The 24,141-nt window shown below is 53.3% G+C and overlaps 3 protein-coding genes across 4 annotated transcripts in view; 2 read left to right on the top strand and 1 right to left on the bottom strand.

The window, feature by feature from the left end:
• The first annotated feature begins 256 nt into the window (after positions 1-256).
• Positions 257-2,887, top strand: RPP25L (ribonuclease P/MRP subunit p25 like). Of its 2 annotated transcripts, none has more exons than XM_084225207.1 (2): positions 257-339; positions 1,533-2,887. In XM_084225207.1, the coding sequence occupies exon 2, from the start codon at positions 1,542-1,544 to the stop codon at positions 2,088-2,090; it is 549 nt and encodes a 182-aa protein (XP_084081333.1). In that variant the 5' UTR covers positions 257-339; positions 1,533-1,541; the 3' UTR covers positions 2,091-2,887. The 2 variants fall into 2 exon arrangements, with proteins under 2 accessions (XP_084081333.1, XP_084081332.1); XM_084225206.1 differs by lacking the exon at positions 257-339 and adding an exon at positions 521-621.
• A 3,272-nt stretch (positions 2,888-6,159) lies between these two features.
• ENHO (energy homeostasis associated) lies at positions 6,160-8,418 on the top strand. Its single transcript, XM_084225146.1, has 2 exons — positions 6,160-6,283; positions 6,881-8,418. Exon 2 carries the CDS (start codon positions 7,177-7,179, stop codon positions 7,360-7,362), a length of 186 nt encoding a protein of 61 aa, XP_084081272.1. The 5' UTR covers positions 6,160-6,283; positions 6,881-7,176; the 3' UTR covers positions 7,363-8,418.
• Positions 8,419-9,729: 1,311 nt separating this feature from the next.
• Positions 9,730-24,141, bottom strand: part of DNAI1 (dynein axonemal intermediate chain 1) — a gene marked incomplete at its 5' end in the record, with an annotated part of 136,185 nt that continues 121,773 nt past the window's right edge. The window contains one exon of the mRNA XM_084224945.1: positions 9,730-9,866. Within this exon, the coding sequence (XP_084081071.1) occupies positions 9,762-9,866 (105 nt within the window). The 3' untranslated portion in view covers positions 9,730-9,761. The remainder of the gene's footprint in view (positions 9,867-24,141) is intronic.

Genomic DNA, 24,141 nt, shown 5'->3' with positions numbered 1-24,141 from the left:
TTATCTTGCCTCTTCTTTCCTGAGGCTGCTGCAGGCCAAGGCCCGTGCTGCCTCTTTCCAGAGAGAGGCACAAGCCATGCCTTGCTTGGTCTGGCTGTAACATGGAGTTTCCAAGGTCATGCTTTTGCAAGGGTCTTAAACCCTTCAGGTTGGTGCGACACTGCCCAGCTGAGTGTGACCTGCGAGTCCTGCAGGAACGGGTCAGAATCCCCACAGGAATTCCAGAAGAGCTCACTGGTGCCTGAATCCTTGATCAGCAACCTCACTGGTTGTCAAACCATAGTGGGGCTGCAGGCCTGCAGAGAACCCCTGCTCCCTGCACCTGCCTGGGGAGCTCAGGTAAGGGTGGGAGCTGACGCTCGGCCTTTCGTGGGCGCGCACAAGGACACCGTTTCCGTGCCCGGTGTCGGGAGAGCGGGACGTGCCGGTGGGAACGGGGACTGCCCCGGGACCGCCCGGTGGGCGGGACCTCGGCTAGCCCCGCCCACTGCCTGTCAACCGCGTCTTGTGGCTGGTGGGCGTGGCCCCGGGGTCGAGCCCCGCCTCGTATCCATCTCGCGCTTGCGCGCGCCCGGCGTCGGCCGCCATCTTGTGTCGAAGGGCGCGCTGAGGCGGCCGCAGGTGAGCGGGGGTTCCGCACCCCCCACCGGGGCATCCCTCACTCCTGTCCCGGCATTCCCGCATCCCACCGCGGCGGCCTGGCTTCCTCCGGGCCCCCTGGCGCTGATGGCGGCGGTGGCCGTGTGGGGGTGGGGGCCTCGTGTTCTCCCAGGGTTCGGAGCGGGGTCTCCGCGCTGCCGTGTCCCTGAGGAGGATGGGGTGCGGATTGCAGGGTCTGGGTACAGCGGGACTCAGGAGCCTGTGGGAAACGAAGTACTGCGACCTCCTGCACCTTGAGCTGTGCGGTGGGGACGTGGAGTGCCCTGAACAGGGTCAAGCAGACTGAGGTCAGGATGGCACCTGCCTTAGCAGAGATGGCAGCTGTGAGACGTGGCCTTTCTGTCTTTTACTCGAGGAAAGCTATTTTTTATTCCTGCAATCTCTGGCTTGCCATCTCCCTTGTGACATGCAGTGTGTTACCCTCAGCTGGGCTGGCCAGGTCCCCACGAGCCTGTATTTGTACACGAGGTGCTGCACATAAACTGTGCTTGAATTCATCACATGCATGTTCTGGTGCAGCTGTGATCCCCGAGTTCTGTTCTCAGTCACCCCATCTCACTTATTTGTTCTGTCTTCTCTTGAGATACAGCAGTGTTCTTCATGTCACCCTGCTTAGGCCCACAACACTAAAGCTGGTTTTTTTCACAGCCTGCCTGCCAAGGCTCAGGCTGTCCTATGATGGCATTCATACTGTAGGTGTGTCCTTATGAGGAGTGGGCTAATCTTTTGGTTATGCCTTTCCAGGATTCCCAACCCTGACAGTTCAGAGTGCCCTTCAGAGGAAAGATTGTAGCTGATTGTGGTGAGAGTTTCTTTGTGCAGCAATTACAGTGGGCTGGGCTGGGTGTTCATGGGTCTCTTTTCCTTTTCAGCATTGCAGAATGGAGAACTATAAGAAGACCAAAATTGTGGAGAAACCTTGTCCTCTTCCTTTCACTGACCTGCCCGCTGATATTATTGAAATGAAGGTGAAGGATGGGAGCAAAATTAGGAATCTGATGGGCTATGCCATGAGCAAGATGGAGCAGGACTCGGTGAGGCAGATTCTTTTCACTGGCTCAGGCAAAGCTGTCAGCAAGACCATCACCTGTGTGGAAATCATGAAGCGAAGGCTGAAGGAGCTGCACCAGATCACCAAAGTGCTCTTCAAACAGATTGAAGAAATCTGGGAGCCCATTGTGCCTGAGGCAGGCCTCGATGCCTTGACAGTGAAGAGAAACATTCCTGCCATATGTGTCCTGCTGAGCAAAGATGCCCTGGATCCTCAGGAGCCGGGGTACCAGGCCCCGGGATCTTTCGATGCCTTCTGGTCTGAGACACTGAAAGCAGAATCGCAGGGCCAGATGAAGAGGAAGCAGGGTGGAGGCCGGGGAGCTGCCAGCACGGGGAAGCACCCTCGCTCCACCGGGGGAGTCCCGGGCGGGCCCTGAGGCGGCAGCTCCGCGCATGGTTCGGGGGAGCTGCAGAAACCAGCCCGGGGCTGTGGCTGCACAGCTGCTGCTGAACATGGGGCTCACAGCTGCTGCTGAACATGGGGGCTCACAGAGATGTGAGGGGAGGGCAGGATGAGCGGACTGTTACAACTGGGTGTGATCATAGCTGTCTGAAGAAGGGTTTTGACAAGTTCCCTTGCCAGAGGCTGCCAGGCTGTACTCCTTAGGGGATCACGGAAGATGGGAATTGCCTCTTCTTGAGCAAGAACTGTTGGTGTGCTGTCAGTGAGCCCCAGCGAAGGGCTGCTAGCCCCAGTGAGGTTTCAGGTGCCTGGGTGTGCAGCAGCCTGGGCAGTGGGACAGACACCTGTCTGTGTGCCAGGTGCAGATTGCCCTGACCAGTACAAAGGGGAGATAGGGCCTGATGTGGAATCCCTGGGGAAGCTGCCATCGTCGCCTGCGCTCATGATCGTACAAACAGCAGAGCAAAGGGCTGGGCCAACCATTTCTGTGCCTGAAGAGTCCTGCTGAGCCTATCAGGGGGGTTGAATGTAGGACTGTCAGGATGCAGCTCTGTCAGGCATCATGTGCATGTAGCTCCGTGGCTCAGCAGAGCTGGCAGCATGGTTCTCTCTCCAAAGAGGCAGCAGTCGACGGGCATTGTAACCAGCCTGAAATCTTGTAGCTCTGCAGCTGTCCTGGGGTGGTGGTGATGAGAAGCTCCAAAAGATCCTATTCTTTCCCCTTTCTGCTCCTTGATAATGCACTAAAGATGGTTTTAAAATAAAGATGTAACTTCCTGTAACTTGGAAATTTGTCATGTCTTACTCATCCCACTGGAGGTCACCCTGTAAGCATTGGTGGTGGGGTTGCGGCTGCTGGCTGAAGCTCTGCTCTTCCAGCCCTCCTGCTGCTCTGTTTGTTCGTCTCGTGACTGTAAATGGACCTTATTCCAAGGGGAAGTTAATATCCAAACATTAACCTCCTTCCACATCCAAAATAGATCAAGGTTCTGTCTTTCCTGTGAAGTTTTTTGCTAATTTTTTTTTCCTCCTTTAATAAACTGGCTGGAAGTGCAGCCTCAAAAAGACTTGTCCTGAACTCTGCTGAGTGAGGCAAAGGATGGATCATGTTTTCTTGTGCAGTAGTTTTCCTCTTGGAGCAGATCTGGTTAAGTAATTCTGGGCCAGAGGGAAGGGCTGCTTGTGTGACCGGCTGAGCTCTCAGCTCACATGTGTCCCGGACACTCCCTGTCCTGTGTGCTCTTTCTCTTCCCATGTCGCTGCTTGTGCAGTGAGCTCCAGCTGGACCCAGCACTCTGCGCTGTCAGTTAAAGGGTAACAGCACAAGCGTCGGAAGAAGAGATTTTACCCAAGTGAGGGGGAGCAGGAGAGGTGCAGTGTGTTACCTGTGCAACCAGACAAGTCTCCAGCAGCCTGCCTGGCACACAGACACCTGCTTCGCATCCAAACAAGTGGATGCCAGCACCAGTGGAGCCAGGACTGTGCCAGGCTTGCACGCCTCCTCCCGCCTTCTGGAGGCCTCACTGCTTCCTGCCCCACTACCTGGAGGGAGTGAGGGAAATGCTTGGACCTGTCTGCTGTGCTGGCAGATGTGAGTCCTGGGCATGGGGCAGAATTAATCTGTTTTATCTTTGCACTGTTCCCAGCTGCTACTCCCTTACATCTAAGGAGGAGACTGCTTTTCTCAACTAATGAGCAGATTAGCCATAAATGCCAAGGAAGATGTTTGAGTGTCTGATCAGATGGCTTCTGACATTTCAACTGGCGATGTGTCTATGTTTACTCAAAACACCCTCTTCGTAGAGAGCCGAGAGCCAGATCCTCAGGCAGCGAGTAACCCTCCCTTATGGCCATGGCACGTTTAAAGCCACCTCATCAAAGCTGCAAAGTGATTGTTATTTTTCTTTCACTGGAAGTTATCTTCAGCTGACTTGGTAGCTCTCAGTTTAGGACTGAACTTTACCCAACCCTCAGACCCGTGGGTGCGGGCCAGCACAGAGATGTCCCAGCTCCCTTACAGCTCTGCCCTTCACCCATCTTTCATCACGCTGCCTCTTCTCCCACGGAGCCACACCATATGATGATGCCTGGCTGCCACAGACCCCAGTGTCACTGCTGTGCATCTGTGTCACCAGGCATATGTGGCGCTTGGATGTGGTTTTTCAGAGCATTTGCAGGTGCTGATCCCTGCGGGTCTCCAGGAAGCACCCGAGGGCCCCTCCAGCCCCTCCTCCTGTTTCCCAGCCACCTCCTTTGGGTGCCACATCTGTGCCCTTCAGTAGGAGCACCCACTTTTTGGGGTGAAGCCCCACTTGAGGGCTTCTCTGGCTCCAATGCCCATGTGGAAACTGGCAGCTGTGCATGGGGTCAGGCTGCCATGTACCTCAGTTTCCCCACCGACAGGACAGGGGGAAGCCGGCTGTGCCGGTGATCTTGCTTGTATTCCCAGGTACTGATTTTCCTTAAATGTCCTGTTCCCTCCTCTCCCTGAGCTGTCAGGGAGTCTAAGCCCACCCCTGCCCGCCTGTAGCACTTGTGACCCAAGAAGGACCCTAGCCCAGCCCTGGCAATTCCATCCTCAGCATCCTCAAGCCCCGATGTGTGTGGGACCAGGTGCACGTGTGTTTGTGTGTGTGTGCGTGTCTGTGTTCATGCGTGTGTGTGTGCGTGTGAATGTGTGTGTCTGTGTCTGTGTGTGCATGTGAATGTGTGTGTGTGTGTGTTCGTGTGTGTGTGTGTTCGTGTGTTTGTGTGTGTTTGTGTGTGTGTGTGTGTTCGTGTGTGTGTGTGTGTGTGTGTTCCTGTGTGTGGGTTCATGTGTCCGTGTGTGTGTGTGTTCCTGTGTGTGTGTGTTCATGTGTGTGTGTGAATGTGTGTGTGTGAATGTGTGTGTGTCCGTGTGTGTCTGTGTGTTCATGTGTTTGTGTGTGTTCATGTGTTTGTGTGTGTTTGTGTGTGTGTGTGTGTGAATGTGTGTGTGTTCATGTGTGTGTGTGTTCATGTGTTTGTGTGTGTTCGCGTGCAGGAGCCGGGCAGGCAGCAGCATGGAGAGCCAGCCGGTGGCCCCCGGGCGCGGCAGGGCAGGTCAGGCAGCTCATGAGGGCAGGCGCATCAAGACGCAGGCAGGGCTGCACCAGCAGCGGCGGGAGGGCAGCGCCAAGGGCAGTGTCGGAGCAGCACCGGTGGCACCACCGGGGACAGTACCGGGGGCACTACCAGGGGCAGTTGTGCTCGCAGCACCGGGGCAGTACCGCTGGCAGTATCGGGGCAGTATTACGGGCAGTACGGGGGCAGTACCGCTGGCAGTACCACTGGCAGTACTGGGGCAGTTTTGCAGGCAGTATGGGTGCCGTACCGGGGCAGTACCGCTGGCAGTACTGGGGCAGTACCGGGGCAGCACCGCTGGCAGTACTGGGGCAGTTTTGCAGGCAGTATGGGTGCCGTACCGGGGCAGTACCGCTGGCAGTACTGGGGCAGTACCGGGGCAGCACCGCTGGCAGTACGGGGGCAGTACCGGGGCCGTACCGCTGGCAGTCCCGGGGCCGTACCGCTGGCAGTACCGGGGCAGTACCGGGGCCGTACCGCTGGCAGTACCGGGGCAGTACCGCTGGCAGTACGGGGGCAGTACCGGGGCAGTACCGCTGGCAGTACCGGGGCCGTACCGCTGGCAGTACTGGGGCAGTACCGGGGCAGCACCGCTGGCAGTACCGCTGGCAGTACCGGGGCAGTACCGGGGCCGTACCGCTGGCAGTACCGGGGCAGTACCGGGCCGGGTCCCGGGCCGGGCCGGCAGAGCGCGCGCTACCCGGCATTCTCCCCCCGCCGCTCACGTGGGAGCCGGGCGAGGGGGCGTGTCCCCAGGGAGGCGTTTGACCAATGATAGGCGGCAGGCGGAGGGGCTGACCAATGGAGGGGTGGGGGCGGGGCGCCATCAGGGCCCGCCCCCCGGTGCCGGCGGGAGGGCGCGGGCGGCGCGCGGGGCTGCGGCACCCACGGGCGGCCGCGGCGGGACCGCGCCGGCTCCGAGCGCTCCCGGGGCCGCGCCGGGGCCGCTCCGCGCCGGGACCCCGCGCCGCCAACCCGCTCTCAGCGGGGCCCCGGCCCCGGCAGCGCCACCCGCCTTCCCGCCGGCACCGGGGTCCGACCCCGGGGGAGAAGCCGAGGCAGGTGGGTAACGCCGGGGCTCCGCGGCGGGAGGGCGGAGTTGGTGGGACCTGTTGCTGTCCGGTTCCGGGGGTTCCGTTGTTGTCACGCTCCGCGGCGGGCGGGGGTCAGAGGCCCTGAGGGTCAGAGGCGCAGCCGGGGCTCTGCCCGACCCCGGTAAAAAGCACAACGGGGTCTGCCCTGTTCCCCCACCTGCTGCCACCCGGCCCCGGCCCCGTTCTGGATGCGGGACCTCGCAGCGGTGTCCCGCCGGCAGCAGGACAAGGAGTTGGAGGATGGAGAGGGCATCGGAGCGGGGCCAGGGCTGTCCGGAGTTACCCGGGAGTGCACGGGAAGGAGCGTCTGGGCCGGGATGAGGCGACGGGTCTCCCACTGGGGACACCTCCACCTTGGTGGCCCGTGCAGGAGATGAGGGGCAGAGCCAGGGCTGGAAATGTCCCCAGACAGCATCTGACCTAGGAGCCGCTGCAGGTCTCGAACTCCAGCAGAGCCCCGTGGGCCTTGGGGCAGCTGTCCCCTGGCACCCCCACAGCCCACCCCGAGGGGCTCGCAGAGCCTGTCCCCTTATGCCTACGGTGACTGTGACTTTCTCTCTTCCAGGTGCTGGAGGGAGAACAGTGATCCCTCTGTCTTCACTGCCCTGCCAGAGGAGGGGAAGCCAAGAGAAAGCTTCCCTGTGTTGTGGTGCAGCCCGGGACACAGCTGTGAGCGGCCGAAGTGACGGGGTGACACTGTCCTGCCGCCGGCCTGGCCCCATCCCACCGCCAGCTCCACGGCCGTCCCCCTTGTTCCCCTGCCAATGCCAGCAGGTGGAGGCTGCACGCTCCATCACTGCTCTGGCATCCCGAGCGTGAGAGCGGGCTGTGGGCCCTGCCGATTCCTGCGGGACGGTGGCCATGGCGGCTGCTCTCTCCACCGGAGCAATCGTGGCAATTTCTTTTAACTGTGTCATTGCGTTGCTCATCTTCATCCTCTTCCTCATTCTCTGCAAAGCCTGCAGGACCCCCTCATGTCCCAAGAAGACCCCAGCTTCTGATGTGGATGAGTCAAGGAATGAAGAGAAGTACCTGCTGCAGCCCTGATCTGCCTGGGGACTGGGCTATCTAGCTGTGCTGAAGGAGCTGTGCCAGACTGGATGCTTGTGTGCTGGGACTCGTGTGCTGGACCAGGAATGATGAAAGCTGAGGGGACACCCAGCTGCTTGCAGGGGCTGTGAGAGGGGGCACAGTCCTTTGCCTTTGTGGTTTTGGTGTGTGAAGTTCCCGCGAGTGTCCACAGTGATGATGGGGATAGAGAGACAACTGATGGGGATATTCTACAGGGACAGTCATGCCTGTCCCAGCGGCCAGTGAGCACAGCAGGAGCTCTGCACCCCTCATTTGGGAAGAGCTTTTGGGCTCTTTGGTGCTCGTGGCCTGGGACAGTGGCGACAACATCACAGACCTGAGCAAAGCCGGCTGGGGGCCTAGAGAGGGGAGGCAGCAGGGCTGGCACAAGTGCAGGCTGGCTGCTCCATGGCAGGGTGTGCCCAGGGAAACCTGAGCAGCCCCAGCCCTGCTGGCTGAGCAGGGTGTTACCAGTCCAGATGCTTGGGGGTGGCCCTGGGTGCCAGGTGCCCTCAGCCTCAGGTGGGCATTTGGCAGATGTCTGCCCAAGCAGCGGATTTAATGAGGCACAAGAGGGCCTGCATGGTCTGCCTGATCATCCCCGGCCTGTCTGTCAGTCCCCTCCAGCATTAGCATCAACGCTGCTAGGCAAATGACCCTCCTCCTCCTCACTGGGTGCGTGACCCTGCCCTCCCCCCTGCCTGCTCCCAGCCGAGGTCAGCCGTGGTAGTCACCCTGCCTGTGAGCAGCAGACGTGCTCTTGCAGGCATCCCCGATCCTGCTGAGAGCAGCCTGGTGTGGCTTTTTCCTGGGGAGATGAGGGTGCCTGGACAAATAGCTTTGAAGGTTCTTTGACCCTGCCTGTTCCCTGGGGATCACAGTGGCTCTGTGGGGAGGGATGCTGTCATCTGGCTTGTCTGCAAGCCTGACAGCTGCATCCCCCCCCTGCCAAGTGGGTGCTGTGGGTTTTGGAGGGCTCTGCCTTGCCTTTCCTAGAGCCGAGCAATAGCCACAGTCACCGCTGGCATAGCCACTGCAATAAGGGGACAGAAGGGTGGGGTGGGAGGGATGGCAGTCCGGGGTCCTGCAGAGGCTTGGCCAGGCCTGGCAGAGCCTGCGGCTCCTCCCCGTGTCAGGTGTAGCAAACACATCCCTTTGCAGCCTTGTTTTTACTAGACTAATAAACGGATTGTAGGACCCATGTTGTGTCTCTGAGCTCTCCCCAGTGCCTGGAACACTCGGGGGGAGGTGGAACGTCCTGCCATCCTGGAGGGCTGAGGAGTGGCTGCCCCAGGGCTGGGGGACCAATGTGTCCAGGGGACTGTGGGAGGTTTGCTTGGGGATGGTGATAAGAAAGGGCTCATGTCCACATCCGTCTGTGGCTTTTTAATGCTGGGTGAAACCTGACTGGGTATTTCCTGCCTGGGGCACGTGGGAGTCAGCAGAGAGCACTCCCCAACCTTTGTGCCAGAGGCACAGAGAGTTTCCAAGCTGTGTCCACACTTTCCAAGGATGCTTGTGGGAGACAGGCCAGCTGAGCATATGGAGGACACCTGCCACCACACCTGTCTGGTGGCTTTGGTCCCCAGGCCTGGGAGCTGTGCAGAGAGATCTGGTGGAGACAGCCACCGCTCATCAGCATGCTGTGAGGCCACTGCTGCTCCTGCTGCCACCGCAGCCACGCAGCAGCTGATCCTCTGCTGCACACAGAGCGGTGGCAGGCTCTGCAAACCCTGCTGCCCAGCAGTTCCACGGGCACCAGCTGGGCAGAGGCACCCCAGCCCCACACTGAGGCCCCTGGGGAGAGGGGAGCTGTGAGCCTCCCACAGCTGGTGACTGGCAGCTGCTGCCATGTGCTCTCTGGAGGCTTGGAATGTCTCTCCCTCAGTCCTGGGGCACCAGGCCCAGTTTCCACACACCCTCTGGCTTAGGCTGCCACCCCAAAATCCAGGTGTGCCATTCCATTTGACTTGCACAAATGCCTGGGGATGGGGGTCTACAGCTCGGAGCCCAGTCTCTGGCCACCACTCACACAGTGGGACTGGCTGCCATGCAGCAGCAGCCCTGAAGTTTTCCTAGGCCCCCTCCTGCCCTCCACAGGGCTCTCATCTGGTGTAAGCCCAGTCAAGGCTTGAGAAAGCCAAGGGCCTTGTGGCTCTGGAGGGCCAAGCATGGTGAGATTTGCCCAGCTCAGACATGACTGCATACCACAGCTCTCCCAGCACCTCGGTTTATTTGTCCGGGCATAGAGGAAAAGTGTTCCTGCTGTGCAAAAAGTGGGCAGCAGGGGCCCGTGGCTTGCATGCCAAGCAGCCACCGATCAAAGCCGAGCTTGTTTGGTCAGAGGCTGCCCACAGAGTCATCATTCCCCCCTCTCACTGCTCTTCTTTGCTTCCTGGCTGTCTCACCAGGCTAAGCAGCTTCTCCAGTTTTGCTATTTCCTCCTCGGGACCTTTCTTCATCTCCTGGCCTTTCTTCTCCTGCAATGAGACCAAGCAGGATAGAACTGTGAGCAGGGAGGAAAACAGGGATGAGGAGGGGTCCAACTGTGAGCAGAGAGGGCTGCTGGAGGGCTATGCCTGAGCTCTCGCCCCTCCTGGAGGCTGATCCACAAAGGGATGCACTGCTTATCCTCATATTTCAAGCCCAAGGTGCCATAGGATGTGTGAAAGCTCCTATGAGCTGGGAAAGGACACTAATGAAGTATTTGGATGGGAATGATAGTGGATCTATTGATCCACAGTGACTCAAAGCCTTGTCTGCCTCTCTGTTCCTAGACTTTCTTAGCCCCATGGGACTGGACCGCCCTCTAAGCCATGCCCCCAAGAGGTGCCAGGTATGCAAGACTGCTAGGGCAGTGACAGCAGTGCAGACGTCCAGACCTCATGGAACAGCCCCACCATGCCCACCCCGTGCAGGTGCTGCTGGGCAGAGGCAGCCAGAGGAGCAGGGATCATCCCTTTTGCACCCAAATGGCTTTTCCCAGGAGAGCAGCTGGGTGTTGAGAGCCCCTTTCCTGGGGGGGGGAGAAGTGAGTCAGAGCTCCCAGGTGTGCTCTTAACTCCTCACTGTGGCTCTCCTGTGAGTGAACACAATTCTGTGCCAATCCTGATGCACACCTCAGCACAGGCAAGGAGGACAAGCACTTCGCACATTCCCCTAGCACCTGCCCCAAGCATCCCAGGGGCTCCCTGCCTGTGTGCTAAAGCAAACTACCAGCATCTTGAGAAAAATCACATAGCATGGGAAGTAGTCTGCCCAGTTCAGCCCTCACTTGTTTGGGTGCAGCAGGAGCTTTCCAGGCCTGGCAGAGGATGATGTCCCTGCTGAAGGCACAAATTCCACTCAGTGCTTTGGGCAGAACATGTTTCTGCTGTGCTGTGGGCTGCAGCATTGCTCTCAACAGAGCTCTGGCACTTTGGGAAAGTGATTAACCGGGCTTAGGCTCTCCAGGTTCACATCATGTAAGACACAGCTGCAGCATTGGAATTTTCCAAGCTGCACTGAGCCCACCAAGCCCTCCTGCAGCTGAGCATCTACACCACCGGATTTCTCCAAAACAGCACCTCCACAGTCACCACTTCCATCATGCACTTTTGCCTTTCAGTCACAACCTTCCCCTTTGCCAGCCTGCTGGATCTCTCCTCGCCTCTGGATTTGGTGGGATACCCCTGCTTTGGGGCTGGGGAGTGCCTCTGTGTGCAGCATGGCTCCGGGTACCCCAGGAAGCAGCTGCCTGGCACAGGTGAGCAGGAGGGTTGGCACAGTCTGGCAGGTGGGCTCAGGAGAGGTGGCAGCCGGCCTCCAGCACTGCAGCAGAGCAAAGGGAAGGGAGCACCCCTGACCACGCCTGGAGGAAGCCTGCAGGAAGCTGCTGTACTGGCTTTTCTTGGCATCCCCAAAGCACCGCCTCTGCTCTCCGTGCTCTCACAAGGCCAGAGGAGCAGCACTCAGCAATCGGAGGAAGGAGACTGCCAGCTTTCCTCTCTCCCACTTAGAGCCGATCAATTCGGCTCCCGCTGAACCAGCCCCGCTAATGGCCGCGGGCGCCGCAATTACAAACACACACCTTCCCTTCAGCGCTAAGAAATGCCGCCGCACAACATCGGGAAAGTTGTTATCCCGCATGGATCTCACTGCGTTTCTCCAGCAAACGTGGGCACTGCTGGGTGATGACAACGGGGAAAGTCCCCGGGGAATCCCTCCTCCCTCCTCCCAGCCCGGAACAACCTCGATGGAACAGAGGTTTCCTAAACTGCCAGAGGACACTGCCGAGATGAAAGCAGTCCTGGGGGAAGGATGGGGACAGGGATATTTGGAAATCCCTCTGCCCCCAAGAAGAGACCCCACTGCTGCTCTGAGCACTGGGATGAGCCCAGGTTCTTTTATTTATGGAGCCCATCGTCCGCATGGTGGGACAGCGCTGGTTTGTGTTAATGCCAGCAGGTGAGCAGCACCCTTTGGGGCTCTGGTCTGGGCACTGCGAGTGATGTTTGTAATAACAGCCCACACCACAGCAGAGCATCTCTCTGAGTGAGCGCCGTGGCATAAACACAGCTGCTCAAGGTATTTCAGGATGTAGCTATTTCTGCAGAAAAGCTGTTTTGCTGTCTGACAGCATTCAAACTCCTCCCTTTGGCACTCTGTGTCACATAAAGCACCACACAAAGGTCCTCAGGATAGACAAAAGAGGCACCTGCTTTGCTCAAATGGGAAGAGAACATGCTGAAGCCACCTGCCACCAATCCATCTCCATCCCAAGCCCTTTTACCTCTCTACTGGCAGGGTCAGGAAGAGACCCTGCCTGATGTCCTGCAGGGTTATGGGAACTGTGTCTAAGCCTTGTTGAATTCACCAGCCTCAGGCAAGGCTCAGCTCCTGGTCACCAAACTGTCCCTAAAACTTTGACTTTCACACTGGCTCAGCTCCTTTGGTGCTTCTGAGCACGCTGTAACAAAGCCACACACAATCTGTAATGAGCCGTAACTGAACCAGAGCCCTAATTTAACGCCACATAACCAAGCAAGCAAGATGACACAGGGAATGGAAATTATTATGTCCTTTTGGGGGCACTGGAATGGAAAGTTTCCCTTTATTCTGTCATCTGCTTCTCCCAGGGCACTTGGGCTTGTGAGCTGGCTAGGCCGCTGATGGCACCAGCACAGCACTGTGGGATCTGCTTGGATGCACGTGGCAGCTTCCTACAGATCCAGGGACTTTGGCTGCATCAGACCTCTGAGGAGCAGTCCTTCTTGGAGCAGCGCTACCGTGATGTCCCTGGGCACACACGAGGTGGGGAAGCGTCACTTCCACGCACGGCTGCCAAAAGGCTCTGCCTCCAGCCAGGTGTGGAGAGGGCACTCATGGGGCTCTGCCACCAGGTGTGTGGTTGAGCCTGTCCTCCACCTACATCCCTGCTCACACCACATCCACAGGGCTCATCAGGACCTGGGAGTGAGTCAGGGCAGATCCATCTTCCCCATGAGCTGTTAGAGGCAGAGCTGAGATTACATGGGAGGTCTGTTCCTGAGCAGCTCATGGAATGGGCATTGGAGCTGCTCAGAGCAGCATTTGCATTGACTTTACTGTTAACTGCTTCCAACTGGAGAGCAAAATGTTCCTGTTGAAATGGTGATGAGGGACATGGCAGAAAAGCTCAGGGCAGGGTGCTGTGTGGGGATGGACTCCGCCCTGCTTACAGAGCATGACCTCAGGGAGGAGAGATGGGGAAGAAACCCCCTGTTTGTGTCCATGCTGCTGTATTTGTTGCCAGGTTTCTCACAGCCCTTGTGCTCCCTTTACCTCCTGTCTGGGATCTTCCCTGGCTGGTCAAGCAGGGAAACTGAGGCACGGAGCTTAGGCTTACAGGCAGTGTGCAGGACCCTTGATGGTCCTCTCAGCCCCAGGGTGGGTACTGGCACTGGAAGTGAAGCAGGGGGTGACAGATGACTGAGGTGAAGCCCAAGGGGAAGGGTGGAATGAGAACTAGGACAAAGATGAGGATGAGGACTGGCTGCTTGAAGATCCCTTAACCCTTGGGAGCCTCAGCTCCACCCATCCCCTCACTGACACATGCTGAACTCTGCATTCAGGTTAAGGGACTCATTTAAACTGGAGTCTTGGCTAATGCCTTCATTCCCTAGTTCAACAGCATGCCACTAAGTTAATAAAAGTCTCCCATAAAAGCCATGATGCTGGCACTTCTCAGCTTCCATGTCTTTTTCCCATTGGTGGAATAATCATGAAACATCTGCTCCCAAAGTTTTGATTAAACAAGGCCAAACATGTTTATGTTTTAAAGCAGCAAGGAAGTCAACCACGCATAGTCAGGAAAGTCCCCACAACTTCCTTGGGAGCAGAGGTGACCCTTTACCCTGCTGAGCCTTGGCCAAGGGGCACAGGCCTGTCTCTGCCCTGCTGCTGACATGACACTGGTGTCATTCCTTATACGATGGGACTTCTGGACACAGTCGTGCTGGAACAGGATCTAGACATTTTATAAAGCAGCCCAGTGACCTAAGAACTGGCCTCCTGTGCACAAGGGTTTAAGCTTTTACAGAGCTCTTTTGAAGGGGGTGAAGGAGAAGCCTCAAGAAGACACCTAAAACTGCTTATTCATATTATCCTCAGTAGGAAGGGGCATACAGCCTGCCATCTGTTCAGAGGTGCATTTCTTTGAGAGAAGATCTTTTCTTGTTCCTTCTGCTCAGGTTAAGGTGACAGTTTCAGGGTAAGGGCTCCTCCATTACCAAAACACACTAGTGACTGGCCTGGTGAACTCAACAAATGAAGGCAAAGACCGAGCTTCCCTGGAGCATTTCTGTCAGGAAGACCAAGGAAAGCCAAACTCCTCCACGAACACAGAAAAATTTTCCTCATCATCTCCCTGGGCTGCTAACCAAACATTAATGGGATCAACAGGAATTTCATAAGAGCTGCATCCCTGAAGCCTCCCAGATCTACCTCATCACGGTCCTATTGCAACCCAGCGCTGTCAAATGAAGCTGGAGGAACGCTGAGCTGGGGCTGATGTCTGTGCCAGGACCACTTCTGGGCTCTCAAGAAATCCATTTACATGCAACAGCAACATGCTTTTCAACCACAGAAAGCCTTGAGCTACGCTCACAGCCTGATCTGACAGCATCGCTCCTGGCCCACGGAAGGATTAGCTGACAGACTGGAGATAAGGATTTAGGCTTATTCCACTACTCTTCGGAAATAAATGACACAGTAAACGTTTTTTGCAGGGAATGAAACCAGCAGAAAAGCCCAGGGGATGGCTGGGTCATTCAGGTGACAGCAGCCACACAGCATCACTGGCCTCAAGGATGCTCTTACCTCCAGCTTCAGGTACAACCTGTGCAGTTCAGGGCAAGCACCTCCACCTTGCTCAAACTCACATCCTGACTCAGAGATTTTGCCTGGAATCTCTGAGCCCCAGCTGCCTGCCTTTGCTTGTTGGAAATCACCATTTAAATTGGGTCACAGTGCTGGGACCAGCCTGTGGCTCAGCAGCACACATCTGCCAGGAAAGGCATGGGAGCAAAGGCCAGGACATCCAGCAGGCAGGAAGTGCAAACAAAATTGGATCAGATCTGGAAGCGGATGGGATTGTCGCTGGAAATAAACCAGAAGGAACTGGGCAGGGCATGTGGGCAGGGGGCACTTGTCCCTAAACAGTGGGTAGCTGCCCACAGCACACCACAGAGCTGGTCTGTTCACAAACATCCATGGGGAGGGGAGGCAAAGCCTGATGGAATGGACGGGCTCTGCAGCAGCAGCAGCAGCAGCAGCAGCAGCAGGGAGCTAACAGCCTGGCCAAACCCATGGCCATCAGGGAGCACAGCCTGTGCATCTTCACTGCTCTGGGTCTGCTCTGCCAGGGGCTGGCTGGGACTCCACCTCCCTGCTCACCCCCACTGCAGTGTCCTCTGGCCAAGCAGAAGTTGTGCACACAGCAGGAGCTGTTCCCTGAAGAATGTTCCCTCTTCTTGCTAACTCCAGAGCCTCGAGCAATGTCTCTTACAGACCACTAATTTAGGCACCTAAATTTAGCCATAAAAAGACCACATTTAGCATGAAAACTTCAGTGAACAAGGCCAAGCTGAGTGCAGATTTGTCTCATGGCAGTCCCCACAGCTCCTCTGAACTGGGCATTACAATGATTTGTTACCTCCTTCTGAATTTATCCCTGTACCAGCTGCAGAAACCCACCAAAACCATTTAAAACTCTTGTTCTTCTGTCTTTTCCATTGTCTGACACAAGTTCAAAAGAGGGATGTTGTCATGACCCCACAGTTCATGAATCACCAAATAAATAGCTTTAAAGAGAAGGATAAGTTTTAAAGTCATCTTAATACATTATGGGTCTGAAAGGAGCCCTTACCATTAACTCTGCCCTGCACAGATGCTGTGACCAGGAAACATCAGCAACAGGGTCCCAGGAGGTCACACAATGTTTTGTCAGCCTTGAGGACAATTTAGCTAAACTCTGACTGTGAGGTCTGGGTGTGTGAGATGAAGAACAGCTTTCTTTTGGGTGTCATCAGCCTTAGTCACTGAGATGAGGCAACATCTATAGAATACTCTATTTGAATAGAACACCCAGGTGAGAAAAAAAACTCTTCACAAGGTACATGGAAAAGATTTTCAGTTGTGTCACTTAAGTGACTTGTACTAAGCACTGAGAAAAACCATTGTGTGCTCATTGTGCAAGGCAATTACCCTGTCCTGGCACACTGAGACCTCCTGAAGGAGTCAGAGTGGAATAAAACCCCTAAAAGCTTTTTCCTCAAGCCCAGAGAGTCCTTGTGGTGCAAACCATCATTGGGATAAGGACAGAGGGAATGGGATGCCCTTTCCTTCACCTCAGGATGGGGGCAGGCAGTGCATCACCCACTCAAACCCTGGACCCAGCCTTACTGGATTCAGATTTTCTGCAGTGCCATTTGGCTCATCAGGATGGGATAAATTATTTCAAGTAGCTTTTAACATTTTGGGAAACCCCAATACCCAAAGCCTGTCTACATGCCAGGTGTTATAATGGCATGGGATGCAAAGGCTGGTGGGAGCATTACTGCCCAGTGTTTTAGCTGTGGGATCTCTCAGATCCAGTGGGGAGGGAGGAAATGAGAAGGGGATTTTAATTAAGATTGTCCATAAGACCCACTAGACAGGCAATACCTAATGCTCTAGCTTGACTTCAAATATTGCTGCAATTCCAGTGACACCCAGACATCAAACCTCAGTGTAACCTAGACAATCCAAAAGCTGAGCAGGCTTCCCTAACTCTTGCAGGTGCCACAAGGGGCCACATCTGCAGCACCTCTTCACTGGGCTTGGCAAACCTGACGTGGAAGGCACACACAGCCCCCACAGGCACGTACACCAACCCTATGCAGAGGGATAAAATCAAGGATATGCCCTGCAGAGTGCAGTGACCCCAGCATTCTTAAGCTGCAGCCCTTGATTCCTGCCAGGCAGCACAGTCAGCCACCCAGCAACATTTCCTCATCACTCAGCATTTCTTTCTTTTTTTCCTTTTTTTTTTTTTTTTATTACTTCAGCTTTACTTTAGCATTTTGGCATGCCAACTCAGTAAGCTGTTACGGATTAGAGTTTAATAAAAGCAATCAAACACAAATGGGAATATGCAGCTCCTGCAACTCTTGGGTGCTGCTGTTGTACCACAGAGCACAGCATTTAATGAGGGAACATTTGCAGTTGTATGAATAGTATATTTTAAAAAGCTGGAGTTTTTTCAATGCCTTTTTCTCTGGCCACAATTGTTAACATGTAAACATCCACCTTGATCACCTTTTAATTGCCTTAAGAAAGTCCAGTTGCTGTTTTTCTTTTAACACAGCACCTTCTTTAATTTTTTTTAATACAGCTCATAAAAGTATTTGTATAGGAAATATATTCTTGGTTCTACTTATGTGAGAGCATGTGAATATACTTCATTTTGGATAAATACAAGTACATGGGAAACTGGATTTTGTTATTATTAGAAGTAAAAATAAATGTCCTTGCTCAAAGAAGACTCATATGTAATAACATTAAATGCCAATGGCATGAAAGATGTATTATGACTGATACTCTTCTGCTTATGAAAAAACTCAGTCTGCAATTTAATGTCAAGCCACATTCCTCTCTTTCTCTTTCCTGCTCTCTATGACTGAACTCAGGGATGCTTCAGAAATTGCACTAGATATTTCAGCCATGTGAACGATTTTGTCATCTCAACAATGCATTCTCCTTGTGTATTTTTCATTTAAATCACAGAGTCACCGGGGGCAGAGCTAGGAGGGGTTAGTTCACTAGTGCACTCTTGTCCATGGTGGGAGCAGCTACTCTTAAATTGCTTCTGACAGATGCTTGTCCAGTTCTTGGGGTGCCCAGCACTAGAGGCCCCACGCAGTGGATTGTCCCACTCTGCTCCCAACACCTGCACAGCCATTTCTTTTGAAACCCCCCAGGAATGGTGCTGCCAACCCGTTCTTGGAGATGTCTGTCAGCATGTCCCTCATATGCCCACTGAAACCTTGTCCCCAAGTTTTTTCCTGCTGTCTTTTTACCTCAGAGCACTGCCTTCCTTGCCTGCCAGCCCAGGATCTCTTTGGCAGTGCTCACCTCTCTCATCTCCCTGCTTCCAGCCTCACGGCTGGCTGTACTGTCCTTGCTGCTCTCCTGCTTCTCCTGTCCCTCAACCCCAGTACCCAAAACTGGAGCAGAAGCCTTTGCCCTGCAAAGCAGTGCAACAGGATCAGATCATGTTTCCTGCTCACTCCTCTGCTGCCGGTGCTCTCTGCTCAGATAAGTGAGACCTTTCTCTGTTCACCTCCTCAGCCAGTTATTCCAACCTCCTTTCCCTCTCCTGCTTGCCTCCATCCTCACCGAAGTGCATCCTGTTTACTTCAGACCGAGTCTCCCCATTTGCCTCAGATTAAATGACTTGCACAGCTTCTCTCCACCTGCTGCACAGGAAACCGCCAGGCAAATGATAAATGCCACACAAACACTCCCAGGCCTGGGAATCAGATACACTGTTAGCCTGGACAGCGTGGGGCGTCACGCTAAATCACATCAGCCACGACTGAGTTACGCTGCAGCATGCAAATCAGGGCTTAAAAGAGGTCAGCGAGGAGCTGGACGCAGGACAAGCACAGGAAATCCTGCAGCTAGAGCCGTTGTTCTTCCCTGGGATTTCATACAGTTATGGCAGCTGAGAAATCCCTTCCTGCCCCACAGACAGACAGACAGACAGACAGACAGACAGCTGTATACCACCACAGCACCACTTTGCCCAGGGAGCTCCTCTCCTGGAGTGGGCTTGGCACAGTGCTGGTCCATGCAGGATGTTTTCTGCTGCCTGTTGAGACATCTGCCCTCTGAGCCCACATATCGTGCAGTGATGCTGCACGAGGTTGTGTCACACACTCCCCATCCATGCTCACTGACCCAGCTGCATTGCACTGTCCACAAGGGTCCGAGCAAGGGCTGTGCAGAGAACAGGATTCCTGCTCATCTGACTGCAAATGCAGGGCCCAAGCACTGCACATCAGCCAGAAGGATAAAACAGTGCAGGAGAATTCCAGCAACGTGCTGGCAGGCAGCTCAGGGAGTGCTCCTCTGGGGCACAGGCACACACAGAAGCACTCATTTCCTTCTGGGAGACACTGCTGGCTGATATGGTCAAAAGCTGCTCTGCAGGAAGGAGCCCAGGACAGAGCTGGGCTCCAGGGCATGCGATGATGGGGATGGCAACAGGGCTGGAGTTGGGGATGCTCCTGTCCCGCCAGCAGACACAGATTACTGTATGCACTGGTGATGTGTCCCTACCCATACCTCACTCTGACCCTGCCATCCAGGAACAGGGGTCTTCTGGGTCCTGTCTGGAGACAAAGATGAGGTACACTCTGAATAAAAAGCAAATCTAGATTCTGTGTTCGTGTAAGCTGTTCAAGCAGGAGGCAGCCAGTTTTAACGACAACCCAGTCTTAAGATGCTGATCTGGCTCCAGCCCAAGTCTTTGTACTAAGCTCCTTGACATCCTGTTTAGGAAAGCATTATTAAAATCTAATTGCTTCATGCATATATTGCTGTTTTAATTATAACAGAAGCAGGAGAGAGAGATGGGAGCAGTAATCAATCTCTCTGATACTAATATATTTTTGAAGAAGGAACTGGCCATGGGAAAAACCAATCCAACATCATCTGTGGAAACCAGAGGGAAATAATCCTAGTGATTGCCCACACTGCCAACAGCACAGTCTCAGTGTGGCCAGGAGTGGCCTCCCTAAAGTCCTCTTTGCTTTGAGACACTGACTGCGATGCTGCACCTGAATTAATTTTACGTGTTTGCTGCTGTGTCTCTGTTGTACCAAAATGTAATTACTTCAGAGCCATAGACCAGTTAAACCCATCTGCTCAGCTGGCTGCTGAAACTAATGGATATTCTTTGAAACAAAGTATTGCAAAATAGAGGCATGCTGGAAAGAAAATTATGCAGAAGTCATCAAGGTCCTTAAGGCAAGCACTTCCCAAAGTAATCTCTCCACTGCCAAGCAAGTCCCACGAGTACCAAAGATGGAACAAGGTTAACCAGCAGCTGGCAGTTTCAGCAAAACAGTGGTCAAGATGGCAAAATGAATGATCTGACAAGTAATTCCAGATGCAAGGACTAGAGGGGACCTGTTGGCACAGGCTAACCTCTGACATGGATGCACATCCTTAACACTCAGTGGATAGGTGCACTATGGAAAAATTCTTCACCAAAAAGGCTTGTCAAGCCCTGGAAGAGGCTGCCCAGGGAAGTTGTGGTGTCACCAATGCTGGAAGTATTTAAAAGATATGTTGACACTCAGGGACATGGTTTAGTGATGGGCTTGGCAGGGCTGGGTTAACAGCTGGAACTATGACACAAAGCTGGTCACCGTAGTGTCAGTGAAAGCCTTAAAACAACAGCAAACATGGTCTGATCCTTGCCTCACTCTTTGTATTGCTGGAGCTGGGACAGACAGACATGGCTGGGCCAATGCTGCCAGGCAAACAGCCACCATTCCCCCTGGGAGCCCTTAAAGGAGGAATCTCCTTGATGGAGATGGCAGAGATCTTGTCACATCTGGATACCACTCCTGGCTGCAGATTCCAATGGCATAGTCAAATCATCATCTCAGGAGGGGTCACTTTTCCCCAGGCTCTCTGTTTCCAATCTGATCTGAGCCCAGGCATTGACTCCTGGTATCACCCTGGTGTGAGGAAATCCCTGAAAGTCAGATGTGTTGTCAGGCTGCACGTCTGGGGGGAACTAGTAAGGACTGAACAAGAACCTGGTGGTGTTTTCAGAGTGTTCAAGGTGACAACCAGAGTTGTTCCTCTCCACAAGCACAAAGGAGAGGCCTAAACTTGCTTAGAGGAGTGATGGAAGCAATTGCTTTGTAGAAATAACACTGCCTCAACCCCCTCTATCCCACTGCGTCTCCCACAAAACAGTTAACCCTGCAGATCCTGCATGTAAAGTACTGGGAGATGCAGACAGAAATGCCAAGATATGGTGGTTTCTCCAGGCCCTTTGCTGATCCAGCTCATCCCTTCTCTGTGAGGGAAGAGTCACCATCACTTGAGAGTTGGGTGAGACACAGCCCAGCAGGGGATGAGCCCATTACGCTGCTGCATGCCTGGCATCAAGAACAATCCTGGAAAGAGACATTTTCACAGCTGGCAACCAAGCAGGAAATAAAAGGAAGACAGAAAGCCCTTGTGCTCAGAAAATTAAATCCAAATTACAGTAATTATACTTGCATTAACACCCTATTTGCCATAAAGATGCATAACATCCTTAGGTGAGAGCTGTAACTGCCCTGAAGGTGAGAAGAAGGTAACTGGAGAAAGAGTGCCAGCTTATCCCTAGCTTGCAAAACCCTTAAGTCCGGATCATCATGAATGGTTGTTTGCAATTTAAATTCCCCAGCAACCACCTGTAAATGAGTCAGCAATCCAGCAAGAGCAGCAGAGAACCTGTAACAGACTTGATTTATTCCAGCAATCCATGATTTAACCATAAAGAAAGGCATTGTTTTCCATATGACAATCTGGGGTTTGTAGTCTATTGTGGTGTACATAATATGAGACAAATTCTCACCTCACTCCATGATTAAATCACATCCTGTTGGAGGCATGGGATTACTGACTAAACTGGGCTCATTAGCATAATTCTGAGTCTTTGGATCACAGAAACTTGATTCACAGTTCTGTACCTATGCAGAATCAAGCACAGTGGAGACCAGCCCTGGCAGATGTGGTACTTTGGTCCTCACTGAAACCACTTCCTCGATTTCAGTCCATATCTCCATGTGGAGATGTGGTACAAAGCCTTTCAAATCCTTCTGACCTCCATGCTGCCAGGTCCTCTCAAGACTTTATAAGTGAACTCTGCTAGATCAGCTGAGGAATGAATAAGAAATTTGAAATGCCTGTGAGGATACCAATCCATCCTCCCAAATATACCTGCAGACTGCTCTGAGACTTCATCCCAGTTTTTTCACTGAAAACTGCTCTTTTGTGGTGATTTTTCAGCTGGTTACTCTTCCTGTTTTTGGCATAACTTCTGCACTCTCTGCACTCTCCTGGTTTAGCTCAGACATGCACTTGCCATTTGGCTTGGTACCAGAAAACAAATACAGAACCACAGAAGGTTCCCTCAGGAGGGGCAGGTAAAGCCGAGGATGGCTACAGAGGCTGAGGGTGAGAACAACACTCAGCCCCTGTGTAATCCATGGTGTAAGAGCAGCTGTCAGTCTAGCAAACAGCCCAAATGTTTGATATTTCCTGTCACACAACAGACAAGAGCTTGAGTGGATTTTCTGCAACACAGGCAGGCAGTTCCAAGCCAGAAGGTGCTAATTAAGAAACACTGGGTGAGTGTTAATGAAAGAAATTTTGAGAGGTGAGAGAAAGGGAGGAGGATGAACCCTTCTCACCTCCTGTCCCTGGTCCTGTGTGCCATGTTCTCAGTCACTGGAAAAAAAAGGAAAGGAGCTTTCTAGGAAGGAAAGAAATAAGACAAGGAGATGACAGCTGTGCTGGATTGGTGTGTCTGTCCTCTGCCCTGGGGATGAAAAACAGGCTGTGAAAGGTCTTCATTTTCAGCTAATGGTTTCACTTACAGAAAGAGAGGCAGAAGGTAGTTTAAGGGGTGAACAGAGGTGTTGATATACCAGACTGAGTCCACTAGAGACTACCAAGACAGTTGATGGCTGGAGGATTTGCACTGAACAGATACTAGGAGTGCTGGGCTTGCTCAGCCTACAGCAGATGTAGCTCTGGGTGACCTAACAGGCACCTGCCTGCACCCAAGTGGAGGATATTAAGAAGACAGAAATGGACTCTCTGTAGGAGTGCACAGCAGGAGAATGAGTCACAATAGCCATAAACTGAAACAGGGAAAGATTCAACGTGACAGAAGAAAGTTTTTCTCCACTGTGACACTTAGTCATTGGAACAAGACTCCAGAGTGGCTGTGAGATCTCCAGCCTTGGAGTTTTTCAAGAGAAATCTAAGCCCTGAGCAACCTTGTCTGATCTCAGGGCTGTACTTGCTCTGAGCTGGAGGCTGGACTAGAGATATCCCAACATCACCTCCAGCCTGAAGGAGCCTGTGGCTTTGCAATCCCAGGATGTTCTTCATCACCAAGTGTAACTGGAAGATGCCTACACTGCTATTATGCTCTTATTGTAGACAGCATTTCTAAGCAAATGTCCTCTTAAACCTTGTATAGCTCATAATGTCAGGAGCAGTGCAGACCAATACAGCCCTCAATTCCCAGCTCCTGGAGAACACTGGCACAGAGGGAACCAGTTCCCCAGCACCCTGCTCCCCGGGTATCTAGATGCTGTGGAACCTATGCACACAATTTGAATGTTGGTGTCAAAGGGGTAAAGAGAAGAAGAAGGTCCTTCAGTGAAAAATGACAACCAGGAAGCTCTGGAGAAAATCCATGGAGAGCAGAAGCCTGAGGCAGATGGTGACAGGACCAAGGAGGAAGCTGGACTAGGAGTCTGTGAGAGCTGGCACCACAGGGATGAGATTGTTTCCCCATGCCTACTCACAAGCTGAAAAGCTGATGTAAGAGAGCAGCTTATATAATCCTAGACATTCAGGACAGGTATAGGTTATCCCACTATGCTTAAATCAGTGGCAGAAAAAATGGTAACATGGGTTTAGTGTCAATAAATTCCCACTGTTACTGTAGCACCTTGTTGTGAGTGCTTCCAGTTTTGTCGTATAACACACAGGCTAAAAACCAAGCCATAATCAACAAAAGTGAAGAGTTCAGGAGTCTGTAAATGCAGCTACGTGGCCTGTTCTGAGCTGTCATTACCCCTTTGTAAAAGCTGTGAATCTCTCTCTGTAATGCTGCCTGACAATTCCCCTATCGTGTCAGTAAGATCAAAAAGTGGAAGTAGATTTTATATCTTTTTAAACCCAGAAATAATGATTATGATTCACACAGCTTCAGTCAGTAACCTGAACACAACAATTACTCTTCCTGGAGATAAAACAGAGTTTTCACTAAAAGACAAGGTGTTTTGACCTGAAGGAGTTTGAGGGACGCAGACAAGCTAGTGCCATGCTAAATAGGTCTGCTCAAACCCTTGTTTAATTTGGTCAGCTGCCAAATCCCATTATATGTCTGTCTGCTGATTTTAAAGAGCTTTCCTTCATTGCAAATCCTTCCTCATGTAGGTGCCTTTA

The sequence above is a fragment of the Fringilla coelebs genome (genome assembly GCF_963513975.1).
Source record: "Fringilla coelebs genome assembly, chromosome: Z".
NCBI lineage: Eukaryota > Metazoa > Chordata > Aves > Passeriformes > Fringillidae > Fringilla > Fringilla coelebs.
The sequence above is the reverse complement of the archived record's forward strand: the minus strand, read 5'-3'. Positions and strand labels throughout refer to the sequence as shown.